This window comes from Lonchura striata, chromosome 9, assembly GCF_046129695.1.
Source record: "Lonchura striata isolate bLonStr1 chromosome 9, bLonStr1.mat, whole genome shotgun sequence".
NCBI classification, from domain to species: Eukaryota; Metazoa; Chordata; class Aves; order Passeriformes; family Estrildidae; genus Lonchura; species Lonchura striata.
Genome location: NC_134611.1, coordinates 12,447,502 through 12,462,548, shown reverse-complemented (window position 1 = coordinate 12,462,548; position 15,047 = coordinate 12,447,502). Strand labels below are relative to the sequence as shown.

The window sequence follows — 15,047 nt, the reverse complement described above, 5'->3', positions numbered from 1 at the left end:
CCAAGACCCAGGAAGCAAATTCCACAGCCTGCTGTGTCCATGGCTGCGGTATGGGATGGAAATTCTCCAGTGTCAGTGGGTTGTTTCATGCTGATGGCCTGAACTGTTGTGACCCCACTGCCATCACGTGGACATCCACAGCACTAAGACAAGTCTCCAGAGGCTCTCTGCAAATGTTTAACAACTTTCCATGTTTCCAAGTGTCCTTTAACACCTAACTGCAGTTTCACTGGTCTCAAATGTTCTGAAAGTCAAGCCAAGCTTCTGTTCCCCCTGCCAGCTTCCCCAGACCACTGTGACTATCAGAAGACCTTTGTACCTGCTTTTCCATGTTGAGATCTTCTTCTGGAATCCTCCATCACCAGGGCTGTAGATTCTCCTGGTGCTAACAGATTGTTCTGGCCTTGCCCCAGGCCCTTACAATGATCAATCCAACACTGTCCCTTTTCACTTTTCTTCACTTGCAGCTCTGCAGCAACTTCACTTTGCCTTTTGAACTTTCATCATTTCTTCCCCTCCAAAACTCCCTGAGTTTTCTTCCCCAGGCTGAGTGTTCATGGTTTGTCTTGCTGTCAAACCTCTGAAATACATGAGAAAGGTTTTTATCTCACCTCCACCAGTGAAATATAGAATGCAGAGGCTGGAGGCTGGATTAAACCCAGTTTTGCTATCGCCAAAGATCAGATTCTTGCTCCAAATCCCCATAAATGTGGATTTAGCCAGTTTGTCCTCTATGTTCCCCTCATATCAGCTCAGCACTTGACATCTCATGTGAACTTCAAGACAAACCATATCCCTTCTCTTCACCTCAACAGAGCTTACTGGTTAATTTATAATTGTAAGGAAAACATTTTGGTAAAAGTTTACCCTGTTCATGGTCAAACCCACTCTCCTGGGACTTCATCAGCACTGAAAATTCCTGTGTTATAAAAGTTTAATCTGAAGCTGCACCAGAAACTCCGTCCTCAGGCCTGGCCCCTCCACCTCTGGGTTTAGGGGTATTTATGGGTTATTTTATAGGGGATTGCTGAAAGGTGCCAGCCAAATCCAGATTGGTCAGTCTGGTAATGATGTAGGTACCACAGGACATTCCAAACAGCTCCATTGGCACTGAATAGAGGCTCAATCATCAGACCTCCCACTTTTCCTTGTGCAGACCTTGTGAGGGACCCAGCTATACAGCATCATAATATTTATTAATATTCTGCAGGTCTTCATGTGAGAGTTTGTCACGTCAAACTGGGTCCCTTATGCTCTGGCTATACCCAAAGCCCTCCCTAAGAAATACCCAACTCGATTACAGCTTTCTGCCTCCTAAAGATCAGCTTTTAACTCTCCCCTGAACTTTCCCACAGATCCAGCTGGCTCAGTATAAAAAGGTACTCTAACTTTCATGAAGATGGCCAAGTGTGTGAAAATGTAACGCTGCTCAGTGTAGTGCCTGCCAGGGATGTTCTCCAAAGCAATGGCAATGAACCTCAGATAAACATTGTGGGTTTTTTGGCAAAATGACTCTACAAGCAGAAAATGTGGGACATGGCATATTTTAGACTAAAAACTAAAGGGAGGTATCCAAACATCAGAAGTCCTGTCTCAGAGATGTGTTACATTGAGGAGGAGTGCTCACAGCAGCCCCTGTGTTGTAGCCTACCAGACTATCAGTCTCCCCAGCTGATAACTCATTTGATCCTCATAATACCCCAAGACACAACTGGGACATTATTTCAGCCCACCTGGGGATCCTGTTTGTTACAACATGAATGGAAGTCACCCACACACATCAGACTTCCAGCCCCAGTTCTCCACCAGCTCCACATTGCCATTCCAGGTCTCTGGGCTTATGGGATGGGAACTCAGGTAAGCAGCAGGATCTGCACAGGGATTGCAAGGAAGGCCTTACCTGGGCCAAGGAGCCCTTGGGGAACAGGGCCACATCCCTTGTGTGCTGCTGGAGTGATGCCCATTCTCTGGCTTACAGCCCAGCAGAGCTGGGTGGTGCTGCAGGCACCCAGGGCACTGCTTGCACAGGCAAAGGTGGCTGACTCCATGCAGCCCACTCACTGAGAGGAGGTGGCCTGGGTGTTCCTCACTTCCCGTGGGCAGATGAGCACCTCCTACACCTGCACCCCCTGAGGACAGCACAGAGCTCAGCTGGAGCTCCAGCCCGCCTACCTCTCACCTCCTCCCTCCTCTGGCTTCATCCAGCTGGGCATGGGGGACTGTGGGTGGGTGTGACAGCACTGCTGGGACTTCAGCAAAAGCAGGAGCTGTTCAGAGGCTGGTTGTTCCCCAGGTCGCAGGGACAGGCTGCACAAAGCAGGTCAAAGGGGGACTGGGTGACGCAGTGTTTGTCCTGATGTTCCAGCAGCTATAAATTGCTGTCAGCACCACTTCACCAGGTTCAGCTCCTGCAGAGGAGGAGGGAGAGGATTTTTACCTGCACTGAGCTCCCCACTTGGCTCAGGTGTGAGAGGAGCAGGTGAGAAACAGGCAGAGAAGGCAGTGTCCTGGACCAGCATGGCATCTCTGCTGGACAACATAACCAGACCTTCTGCTGCCGTCCTGCAGCTCTCTGTGCTGCTTGGTGTAATCTTTGTGCTGCTGAAAGTGCTCCAGTTGTACTGGGAGAGGAAGAAGCTCATCAAAGCTCTGGAGGCATTTCCTGGCCCCCCAAAACACTGGCTCTATGGCCACAATCACCTGGTAAGGAGTAACTGGGCTCAGTCAGGGTGGGTTTGTCCCAGCTGTGCAAGGTACCAGTCAGGATGAAGAAGGACTGGATGGGGTGTGTGTCCCCTGCTCCTTCCTCTTCGTACAGGAGAGGACTTCTGTGCAGGGAGAGCCAAGGCTTCTGCAGGGCAGGAGGAAAAGGTGCTGGATACGTGGTGTGCATCATTTGGCAAAAAAGAATCATGGTCTCTTCAGTCGTGTCCTTAAACAAAGACTCATGGGATTTCCATGAAGTTATTAAAATATGAGCAGTCATAATGAGCAATAGTAATCATAATGTTTCTTTGCTACATTAGACCTTCTACCAATGGGAGTGTCTTACCCTATAGCTGCTGAAGAAGACATGGCCACAGAAACAGGGTGTTTTAATGCAGACATTTGCATCATGCTATAGTGCAGATGCTTTGCTTTCACATTGCATGCACACCTTGCACTCCTGAAATTGGAGAACAGGGGTGTGACAGCCTTGGTCCTCCTGGCCTACCAGACATCCTGACATTGCCTATGCCAGCTGTAGATCCCAAGTGCAGCACAGAGCTGCTCCAAGCTCAGGCCATCCTAAGGTGTCACAGCTGCCACCAGCCCAGCAAGGGACTCTCCATGGAGCTGTCTTGTGCTGCAGGGGTTTGGTGGCTCAGGCAGCTTTGCCTCTTGTGCACACTCCCTTTGCATTGCTCATCCTCTCCTCTACCTGCAGCATAAAAGTCCCTGTGTGACAAGTCCACCCACTCTTCCTTCATTTCCCAATAGAGAATTTCTGCTCTCCTTGACATGTCCCTCTTTTTCTGCCTTTATTAATCAATTATTAACTCTCATTGCAGACAAAATCTGAAAGTTTTTTACACCAAGTAGTGCAATGGGGACAAGAATACCCCTATGCCTTTCCCAGATGGTTTGGACCAACCCTGCCGTCTATAATCATCCACCATCCTGAATATGCCAAAACCATACTTGGCCGAACAGGTGAGTCTCTACCTTTGGTTTTGAGAAGTCTTTGACACTTTCCTACCAAGAAAATACTGGGAAACTTGCCTGGAATTATTCCCTTTGCCAGCTTCCTTCATAGCTGTTGCAATTCTTCTTTTGCTCCTCCTCACAACTCCCAGGCTGCCCCAGGTTTCATGGAGCATTGTGTATTCCTGTGCAAAACAGAGACCAGGTGCCTGTTCTTTCCAGTTTTCAGTCAGTTCCCAGTGTGAGGGTCATCTGTCTTACTGTCTTCTATGGCTTCTACAGCCACAATATTTGTACGCCCCAGTAAACCCAGTAAAAATGTGAGCTGTCATGGCAATGGCAAGAGGTGTTGGCAAATAGCAAATTTTCTCTCTTTTTTTTGTGCTGAATTCATCAGTTATTCATACATTTCTGATATTTGTTCCATTTTATAGATCCCAAGGCTAGTGCAGTCTACAAACTCCTAGTTCCCTGGATTGGTAAGTCCAAAGCAGTAGTAAGGCTGTCAGAGCTGTGATCAGAGCCTGCAGGAACCGATGGTGCCTTTGCTTTTTGTGCTTCAGGGAAAGGGCTGCTGGTCTTGGAAGGACGCAAATGGTTCCAGCACAGGAAGATGCTCACCCCAGCCTTTCATTACAATGTGCTGAAATCTTACGTGACCCTGATGTCAGATTCAGTCAAAGTGATGCTGGTAAGAATCCCCACTCCTGCTACTTTTACCGTTCAGCTCCGAAACAGTGAAAATAAAAAATGAGTACAAGAAAGAGACGGCACTTAGAGAGTTTCTACTTTTACTTAAATTTTGGTGTCGTTTTGAAGTTGTAAAATTGCTCTCCTCACCTTTCTTTGGACATTCCACTTACTCTTTCTCTTTGTTTGCCAATAAAATCAATCACTGCAAGAATATCCTTTCATACCCTCATGTGTACCCTTTCATACCTGGGAAAAGAAATGCACAGAAGAGTTAGATTATGTTCAAGGAATGTATCATGAACTAGGGCCTCTGCTTCCAGAAAAGAAAGCAATTAGCAGTGTGGATCTGGGAAGAGGGACAGATGTGGTCTCTCCTTACCCCTGGCTCTTCCTCTAGGATAAATGGGATAAGAGGATCACAGAGAGGAGGTCAGTGGAGCTCTTTCAAGATGTCAGCTTGATGACACTAGATACCATCATGAAAAGTGCCTTCAGTTTTAATTCCAACTGTCAGACTCAGAGGTCAGTGTCTGAGTTGTCAAACCCTGGGGAAGCAAGAGCTCCTGTTGCACCACTCATTTTGCTAACACCAGCTTTAACTTTGGTCTCCTTACAGTGACTCCCACTATTATATTAGAGCTGTTTTTGATGTGACCTACCTCCTGAGCAATAGGATCCGGAATCTCTCCCTCAAGGATGTCTTCTACGACTTCACTAGCAACGGCCGCGCATTTCAGAATGCCTGCAAGCTGGCCCAAACCCACACAGGTATTCCTGCCCCCTTCTCCCCAGTCCTGTCTCCCCTTTGAACCTCTCTGCCACTTGCCCCTGGAGTGGCTCAGAGTGGGGTTCAGCAGGGACTGGCCAGAGGGTTACACCTTAAACAGAGTCCGAGCTGATGACCGAGCAGCCAAGTACGTGAGGGTACTCTGGAGGGACAGGATACAGAGAACTGATCTCCCCTCTGTGCAGATCAGGTAATAAAAGAAAGAAAGATGTTGCTCTCCAATGAGAAGGAGCTTGAAAATATCCAGAAGAAGAGGCACCTGGATTTTCTGGACATTCTTCTTTGTAGCAAGGTAAATGTTTGAGATGATCGTACCAAATGCCAAAGAACAGAACTGTGTGGCACCGAGGGTGCATCAGCCCAAGAAGGGAAGCACAAGAGACACCGAATCATACAAGTGCTTTGGGTAAAAATAAAATACCTGTGTGCTTAGGAACGAAATGCTCTCCTCTTTCTTAGGATGAGAATGGAGTTGGACTGTCTGATGAGGACCTGCGTGCCGAGGTGGACACCTTCATGTTTGAGGGTCATGATACCGTGGCCAGTGCACTCTCCTGGCTCTTCTACTGCATGTCACTGCACCCTGAGCACCAGCAGCGGTGCAGGGAGGAGATCCAGGGCATCCTGGGACACCGAGACACCATTGAGTGGTGAGCTAGGACTTCTTATTCCTCTGCCTTGAACTCTTTTAATTTACCCTTGAAGGCATTTGACATGGTTCCTCCCAATTTACCCTTGAAGGCCTTTGACATGGTTCCTCCCAGTATTCTTCTCCCTAAATTGGAGAGATAAGGATTTGATGGGTGGACTGTTCAGTGGTTGAGGAATTGTTTGGAAGGTGGCATCCAGTGGGTGGTGGCACATTGTCCAGATCAGTGACAAGTGGTTTCCCTCCGGACTCTGTGCTGGGACAGACCAGTAACACCTTTGTCAATGATATAGAGAAAGGGATTTAGTGCATCCTCAGCAAGTTTTCTTTCAGGGAGGATCTTGGGAAGATGACCTACAGCACCATGTGCATCAAAGAGAGCTTACGCCTGTTCCCACCAGTTGCTTCTGTGTCCCGAGAGCTCTCCAAACCCATCACATTTCCTGATGGACGCAGCCTGCCAGCAGGTAGGTCTGTTGAGTTTGTCCATCCTTGCTGCTGCTGTCTGTGGCAAGCAGGGCTTCCTTGCTCTGTGTGGAGGGGCTGGAGGGTCTCCAGACTCCCTTCTCTCTCCTGTAGCTGGATGGAGCTACCACAGCTTACTGCCACAGTTAGCCTGGCCAAAGAGAGTCCAAGGACCTGCTCCAGAGCTCAGAGGGGCCTTGTGGAGTGTTGTTCCTGGCCAAGTGAAAATGATACACTGGTAGACAAAAGGGACCCAGCTCTGAGGGCTTTGCTTTTGACGTGTGATGTTTCCAGGAGATCTCTGCCAGATCTCCAGCAACAGCCCTGCAGAGACCAGCATGTCCCAAAAACACCTCTCCTGCATTCTCACTCTGAGCTGTCATGAACTTTTTCTCACTTTTTTACAGGCTGCCAGGTTGGAGTGAATATATTTGCTATTCACAGGAACCGGGATGTGTGGGAGAACCCTGAGGTATTTCACCTTGATAACAAGAAAGGGAGGATGGTCTCTGAGCCCAAACATCCATTCCCCTTGAAGAAGGCACCTGTGCACCCTGCTATGTTTTTTTTTCCCTTGTCATTCCAACAGTCCACATCTAAATACGAAGTTCAAACACCCCAGAGGCTTGAAACATGACAAAGAGCTGGGAAAGGATGTTCAATAGTCTCTCTTTGTGCTTGGTGACATAGAGATGTTCTGACTGCTTTCAGCTGCCCTGCACACACTTAGAATGTTAGAAGAAGCCCCAAAGAGAGTGTGTGAATTGAAGATGATATTTTAGAGGCTTCAAGAAATAACTGGAAAATTTGAAGAAGGCTGCATAGCTGCCTTTCTCTGTCTGGAGAGCAAGGATCAGGCATCTCTGGAATGGAGGGATCCTGGCTTGATCCTTGCTGCCACGGATGAGGAAACACCTGCAGGCATCTTGGGCGTTGTAGTGAGCGCCCTGGGTGTGTCCAAGGGGAAGATCCACTCAGTGGCCCTGTAGAGAGATGACTGTCATCTGCAGCTCCCCAGGAAGAGCAGAGCCCACATCCAGCCCTAGCCTGGGGACCAGGGAAGAACCTGGTGCTGCTCAGATCACACCAAACCCTGACCAATTGCTCTTTGTTGCTCCCACAGGTTTATGATCCCCTAAGGTTTTCTCCAGAGAACTCAGCACAGAGGCACTCCCATGCTTTTCTGCCTTTCTCTGCTGGATCCAGGTGGGAGATCCTTCATCCCTCTCATTCCTATCAGGCTGCCTTTCATGTGAGACCTAGCTCAGATGTGAGCTTCTAAGGCTAATCCTCCCTCAGTCTTCACAAACCAAGCTGGCTTGGCCAACTCAAACATGCTTTCCATAACAGGATCTCCTATTACAGCATCTCCTGTAGCAGGATTTCCATGCTCCATCAGCTCTGTGGTCACTGTAGGATTTCACACATTTTTCTTGTGGCCTTGTGGAGATGTTTACTTTTTCTGTTGCCTGTGTTGGGAGCACCACTCCCTTGTTTAGGGGTGAGTCCCAGTGCACCTCAAAGCCGAGGGGGCCAAGTCTCCATGGGTCCTGTGATGTATCAATAGACAGATGTAGGATACTGAGGTCTCAGTAGTTTGTAAGAGGATCACCACACAGAGCCAGAAATAACCTTTGGAGGTGTCTGGGCTTTTAGCTGGCTCCTGGCTGCACTTCCTAGTGAATAAGCCCCTGTTCTCTCAACCTCATCTCTCTTTTTTCAATGTTTAATAATAAAATAAATAGCAATACCCCACCACAGAGCTGGGTGCATCAGGGGCTTACTTGATAAGCTGCAGTGTCATCCTCGCAGCAGCTGGAGGTCCCCCAGCTCTCACATGGGGTGGGTCCAGCTCGGGGGTGGCTGGGGACGAAGGCAGCAGTCAGAGCACTTGTCACCCTCTCCACAGGAACTGCATTGGGCTGCAGTTTGCCATGAATGAGATTAAAGTGGCGCTGGCCTTGACCCTGCAGCGCTTCGAGCTCTGCCCGGACCCGTCCAAGCTTCCCATAATGATACCACAGCTCATCCTTAGGTCCAGCAACGGGATACACCTGCAGTTGAAGAAGGTTTTTTCTGATCCCACGGGGTACCATGGCAGGGGGGCAAGAGCTCTCCCAAGGGACACCCTCCACCCAGAGGTTTAAGAGGGGATCACCAAACAGACCCACAGTGGATCTCTCCCATATTAACCCCTGTCCTACTATTGTCCAGAGGGGTTTGCTGAGCTCACAAACACCAAACCCAGCAGGTTCAGTTCCCCTCCTTGCAAGGGGAGCAGCACTGCTAAGGGGGTTCCACAGCATCGCTGTGGCTCATCCTTTTCTCCATGGGCATCCTCCACATCCTGCTCATCCCCTCATCTCCAACCTGCCCTCAGACACTCCCTGACAGGACTTCTGCCTGTAGATTCGTCCCACTCTCAGTTCCACTTGGGCTTGGCAGTGAACAACACCCAGCATGGTTTGCAGGGATGCCTAAAGGCTGGGCACAGAGCCCCTGCCCAGCCTCCAGCCTGGGTGTGCCGGGCCAGGAGGCCCTCCCTACATCCCCCTGCCCCACCCTCCCAACGATTCCTGTTCTGGGGCTGGCACTATGCCCACCATTATGGAGATGAATGCTTGTGGTTCTTTTCTGCCCCAGCTCTGAACTTCCTTGAGCTGATGGCGCTCAGGAGCCAGCGCAGAAAATGCCACCAGCTAACTGAGGAAGCAGTTGCCACACTGTAAATAGCATTGTTCTCCTCTCTGAAATGAAAATAAAGCTTTGTGGGGATGATCTCCAAGCATGGCTTTGGCTTCTTTTGCATTTAGTGACCCAGCAGGCCAGAGGCAAGGCTGTGCCCAAGGGTGCTGCACTGTCAGTGTTTTCTCCAGCCACAAGCACTGTTTCCATGCACCCTATTGAGCCTGTTCCCACAGATCCCACAGCATCCATCACCTCACCTTTGACTCCAGGAGTTTCAGTGGTAAGGAAAAACCTGACGTGATCTGTGGTCAAACAAAGCAAAGCACAAATACACACTGCACACACAAAAGCGCTGGCGGTAAGAATAAAGTCAGCTTGCAAAATAAAACAAGAGGAGCCATGAGTCTGCCTCAAACCCTGCCCTGCAGAGGCTGACAACAGTTCAAGGGTGGCCTGCCCAAGGGGTGCAGGTGAGCCCTGGCCCTGGAACTGGGCTTGTTGTGGGGGTAGAGGGAGCTTTTCTCCAGCACCAGTCCAGGTGCACCATCTGGATGGGCTTCGGGTCAGGGTGTGAAATGGATCAGTAGGTGGCAGTGGGAGACCCAGAAAAAGTCCTCCCTGGTCCCTGTGAAACCCCCGGGCTTGGCAGGCCAGCCCAGCAAGGCAGATGATGTGTCTGTCCCTGGGGACATCCCTGTCCCCACCCCAGCAGAGCAGCCACTCTGTCGGAGTGCCCTGTGTGTCTGTGGCATTACCCAAAGCCCAGGGGAAGTTGTCACTGCGAGGACCTAGGACCCCAGCAGGCATCAGGGGAAACTAAGGCACCAATGCCTGCATATGTGCCATGCCATGGTGACAGACAAGGCTGTGCAGCTTTCACCCACAGCACTGGCATCACTGCAGGCACCAACATACCCAAACCATGCCTCTCTGCCTGTCTGTTTGCCTGAGCAGTTCTCTGCTGATGGCCAGATCATGACAGATAAATCTGAGCATCTCCCCATCTACTGAACTCTTGCTGCCCTCCTGCTCCCCATCTCTGCTGCATCCTCAGTTTGAGAAACAAAATTCTCCTCAGGCTGGATCCAGACCTTTGTTCTGGCTATGGGGGTACCAAAAGGCACAGGGATGCTGAGATTAGCCAGCAAAGTGCAGTTTGTGTTTATTTTGCAAACAGCTGGAGACCAAGTTCCTCTTCTCCCAGCCCTCCCCTTCTCACCCCCAGAAGCAGGCTGGGTGCAGGTTGTGCAGATGCCAGTGCCACCACCCTGGCACCAGGTGGACTCAGGTCTGAAAGGTCAGGCTCCTGCTGCCCTCCTCCCCAGCTCCAGCACAGCGAGGCCTTCAGAGGGCAGTGGTTTAAAAACACCTTTTTGATACAGAAAAATCCTATTTGTCAGACACTTCAGCCACCCATCTGGGAAGAGGCAAGCCACCTTGAAGTTCTGCTCATCTACTCTCCAGCAGGTGGTCCAAGAAACAAGCTTCAGGTGCCCTTGGCCACAAAGACCTATCCCAGTCTCCTTGGTGGTGAGTTCCAAAATAACCTGGTGGCACTTAAAGGTGTCGCTACAGCATCTTCTGGTTTGGGAATGGGGGATTAGGGCCCCCAGCTGCTGCCCACCCCATGGACTGTGCAGTGCCCTGTGTGTTGGGGCCATCACCCTATTCACTGCCATGACCAAAGCTGCCCATTTGGTTTCCAAGTGTCCTTCTGATTGCTAGATTGTTTTGAATGGCCAAACCCCAACCACTTCCAGCAGAGACTTTCTCCAGGGCAGCTGCTTTTGGTAATCTGCTTGGGAAAGAGAGGAGAAACTGCTGACATTTTTGATGCAAATAGCAGATCGTTATTCCAGGCAGCTATGACAGTAATCGAGGTAAGCAGAGCCAAACACTTCAAAATCTCTTCCTGTTAAGAATCATGCTTAAACCAGGTTTGCAGTCTGAAGGGCTAAACTTTGGGGGGAAGGTGTTGCAGCACCGATGCTCTGTGAAGCCCTAACGCAGCAGCAACCAGGAGAAAATTCTTCCAGTTTCCAGCTTAGCCAGGTCAAACTGAGCAGCACAAACATCCCCCACCTTCAAACGGTGGCAGATTCGGGACAGCAGCTTGTACAAGATAACCTCCTGTGCCAGGCACCCCAAACGGCCGGGAGAGCAGCGGAGGAGCCGTGCGAGGAGCGGGCAGCAGGCAGTGACACAGATCTAATCGCCCGTCTCTGCCCCAAATATCTCCCTGCCAGGCTGTGACATTTCTGCGCTGTCCCAGCTCGCTCCTCCATCGCCATGGCTACAGCAGCCGCCAATCCACGGCGAGTCCTTCCCGAGCACCAGCAAACCCTCTGGGAGATGCTACGAGAGCCAGCCCCTCTGGCACGGAGACACCTCGGGGACCCCGGGACAACCCATAGCACCAAAAAATTTCCCTTTTCCTTTTTTCCCTTCTCCTTTTTATTTTCTCTATTTTTTTTTTTTTTTTTTTTCTTTTTCGAAGCACAAACAATGGAGCTAAAAGGTTGGGTATCGGGCCGATAATCATGAATGACGTGTCGTTATTACACACCACACATTCATTATCTCCCACTCCAGCCATGTCACAGGCGGCTGGAGGAGGGCAGATAACGGGGTGCCTTCATGCAGATGGCTTATTATCAGGATGTTCCAGGAGGGGCTTTAAGACAGTTAGTGATGCTGTTTGCCAGTTAAAGATTAGAGACCCCAGAGAATAATTAACAATCCCAAAACCCAGTTTTTCTGCTGGATTCTTCAGCTTTCTCCCCCCTCCCCCATTCTCTTTAATCTATTCACTCTAGCAGGTGTAATAAAGTGATAAGGACAGGCTCCGGGGATGTTTGTTTGGCTACTACGGGTGTATAAACCAACAATAGATGGTATTTTTCTCCTGGCTTTCAGTGGCTTGAATCGAGACCAAAAACTTTTCAGCCCCCTTGCCCACACACAGCCACCCCTCCATGCCATGCTCCTGGCTTCCACCTGGGTGGCTGGGCTCCTTCCCCACCCAAAGAACCACAGGGGAGGGACAGGCTCCCTTTTTTCCTCTGGAGATCCAAATCACACCTCTTGTGTGTCAAGGTGCCCAATTCCAGGATATAAACCCCAGGTTTGCTCAGGTGCAGGGATAGAGTTGGTGCTGCATTTTACCTGAATACAGCAAATCTGTAATTAAACTACCTTGGGATAATTTATATTGTAGGTGTCCACCTGCCCAAACTGCTCCTGGAACAGAAACATCTCAAACCTTCAGAGCTAAAGAGCCTCGGGAGAGATCAGGGAAGCAGCAAAGGTGGCTTTCAACAAGATATTTCATTATCTGGGGCTCCAAGGGATGGATTGCACCCTCCTAGGTCACCAAGAAAAGTCATGATACACCTGGTAGCAAACTGGGGATGCAAAAGACCCCCACCCTGAATACCTTCTGCCCCAAAGGAGACTACCCTGTCTGCAGCAGAACACAACCCTGGACATCTTCCTGAAGCCTAAGGCTCCAGAGATAATGGCATTAAGGAATGGGGGTTAGGATGAGAACTCGTGGTATCCTTACCTTTCACTGGTGGGCTTGGGGAGGCTTGTGGAGGACCTTCATCCCCCTGTGCTGTGTGGAGAGAGGTGCTGGGGAGGATTTGGCCCTCAGGCGAGTTGGCTTTGGGACCTTCAGAGAGGTCACTGAGGTGGGAGGTGCCTCGCACCCGGGGGTCTCAGGTACAGCCGGACCCTGGAGGACATTCCCCAGCTCATGGTGCAGTGTGGAAAGCACAAGCACTGGCACTCCAGAAGTTGTCTTCCCAATCACGCTCATCCTGCCAGGGAGGGATGAGACAGCATTGTGCTTTAAAGAGCATCCCGACCCTATCAGCAAGAGATGAGATATCCTAATTATGGCAGTACAGACGAGGATCTGGGCTGTATCAGCCAGTACAGAAAGGTAAACAAGAAATATAACAATGGACCCTTAACACTCATTAGCTGTGTCAGATAATACCTCACTTTTCTCCCTTTGGGGCTTAAAATCTAATTAAGATTTTCCAACAATAAATTTCATTTACGCTCGCTCCCTTTTGTTCTTTTAGGATCACACCGAGAAGCATCTGCAAGTGACTGCACAGCTTGCAGGAAGGCAGCTTCAGTCAGCCTCGGCTTGTGATTCACAGACAAGAGAAACTGAGGCAGGACAGCACCCTGGACAGTGCAGAGGTGAGATCCTGCTAGGACACAGCACTGGCTCCTGCACAAGGCGCTTTCCCCAGGGAAGTGAACTCCAAAGGGGCACTGGTTGTCATAAGATCCAGCACAGAAGCTCCTGGGCGAGCCCAGCAGTGAAGCCCTGTCCTTGCTCAGACTTACAGCACGGCAGGGATCCGTGGGGAATGGGACACTGAGACCCACTGAGCACACCTGCACTCCAAACCCACATCCAGGCACCGAGGGGTGAAGAGCTCGGGCGTCTGTCACACATCCACTATGTGCACAGGGCAGGGAATGAACTCCTGTTGTTACTCATTATAAGGGTGACATTGTTCACTTCTTTTGCAACGGAGAGGTAAAAAATTAATGGGTTCCCTTCCTCTCGCCACACCCCCAGCTCAAGTGCTGACAGGGCAGGAACAGGCAATGACTAATCCTTAAACCCTGCTGAGTGCAGCAGCGCCACTGAACCTTGGGGAACCTGGTTTTTCCAAACCCACATGACATTTGGCACCTGTGAGAGGAAAGTCAGGGGAGCAGCATCCATCAGGGGTGCTGCAGGACCCAGCCTGGTAGCCTCCAGCTACCCTAGGGAGGGTGGTAGATGGCAACAGCTCTGACATGATGCTGGAGATGCAGCCATCCTGCCTTCACATCTGAGGGCCTGACCTCTCCAACCCTTCTGCCTGTTTTCTTCTACTCCCATGCAATTTCTCAACGGGAGCTGTGATTTCTCAATGCCAAGTCTTTGAGTACATTTTCAAAATATTGACTACCTCAGGCTTTAGGGAAAATGCCTTTTGAGGTGTGTCTGTTACTGGAGGACACCTGCCTGAATATTTGTGTCTCCACTTGCGAGGGATGTCAGCAGCTTCAGCTGTGGGTAGTGCACAGCAGAGCCCTAGAAACACCTCCCTCCCCCCAAAACCAGGAGCTGCCAAAAATGTCCTCTTATAAATCTCCCACCCCAGTGCTGCTCCAGCTGGGCTGCCCTTGGTTACAGAGTCCTTTAATCCTTTCTTCACTGGTCAGGAACAGGACCCTTCATGCCACTGGAGTAACTCACATTCGAGGGATGGCCAAAGCATCAGAGCTCTCTCATTTCAATCTACAAATGCCACAGCTTAGAACAGCAGCTCGTTGTTCCCATGGTGGCCCTGGCACTGTCCCCACCACAGCAAAAGACAGACCCTGGTTAATGGGCACCCTGGCAGGAGCAGGTTGCCCCAGGACAGCCAGCACTGCCCAGAGCAGCCCCATGCCACTTCCTGGCAGCCCTGATCAATGACTGCCATTGATGAGAGCCTCCAGCCCTGGGAATGGCTCCCAGTTGGCTGTAGGGCTGCACACTGGGGTCAGTGGGGTTCAGGGAGTGCTGCCTTTCACCCATTAAGCAGCACTGAGAAGTGCTGGATTGTTTCTGTAGCTCTGTAACCTCACCTGGCAAATGGAGGAATGATGCTCTCACTTCCCTGTAAATGTCTTTGAGGCTCTGGGGCAGTCCAAATGCTGAGCATTCCCTGATGTCCTTCATTCTCCCAACTGCCTAAGGCTGGGAGAGCTGTGAGATGCCAGAAAGTCCTCTGGCTGATTAGCAGAACAACCCTCTTTTCTGTCATAGGCAACAATTCCCTTTATTGCTCACCAGGAAGATATGTACAGAGGGGGAGGTTTGACATTAAAATTTCATAGGTTCTGACGTTAAAATGAATGGTGTAGGCCATAAAAAGGAGGGTGAACCGGGGAGAAAAGAGCAGGTTTTCCATCAGCTGCTCCCCGGAGGGCGGCTGGGAGCATGGGGATGTTCCAGGCACCCAGCAGGATTCCCTCTGTGCCTTGAACAGGTCAACACCCTCCTGGGACTTGGGACACCAA

The 15,047-nt window shown here is 50.4% G+C and overlaps 1 protein-coding gene across 1 annotated transcript; it reads left to right on the top strand.

Moving 5' to 3' along the window:
* Positions 1–2,305: 2,305 nt before the first annotated feature.
* Positions 2,306–9,063, top strand: LOC110469854 (cytochrome P450 4A25). The gene is made up of 12 exons (XM_021529014.2): positions 2,306–2,703; positions 3,552–3,693; positions 4,119–4,163; positions 4,248–4,375; positions 4,775–4,899; positions 4,994–5,145; positions 5,350–5,456; positions 5,624–5,814; positions 6,147–6,280; positions 6,686–6,750; positions 7,402–7,484; positions 8,188–9,063. The coding sequence occupies exons 1-12, from the start codon at positions 2,518–2,520 to the stop codon at positions 8,423–8,425; spliced, it is 1,596 nt and encodes a 531-aa protein (XP_021384689.1). The 5' UTR covers positions 2,306–2,517; the 3' UTR covers positions 8,426–9,063.
* Positions 9,064–15,047: the final 5,984 nt, after the last annotated feature.

What these genes read in the sequence shown, in the direction of transcription:
- LOC110469854 (XM_021529014.2), top strand. Translation starts at nt 2,518, where the DNA reads ATGGCATCTCTGCTGGACAACATAACCAGACCTTCTGCTGCCGTCCTG. An exon ending in TCCAACTGTCAGACTCAGAG is followed by an intron (nt 4,900 to 4,993) that starts GTCAGTGTCTGA and finishes GTCTCCTTACAG; the next exon opens with TGACTCCCACTATTATATTA. An exon ending in ACATTCTTCTTTGTAGCAAG is followed by an intron (nt 5,457 to 5,623) that starts GTAAATGTTTGA and finishes CCTCTTTCTTAG; the next exon opens with GATGAGAATGGAGTTGGACT.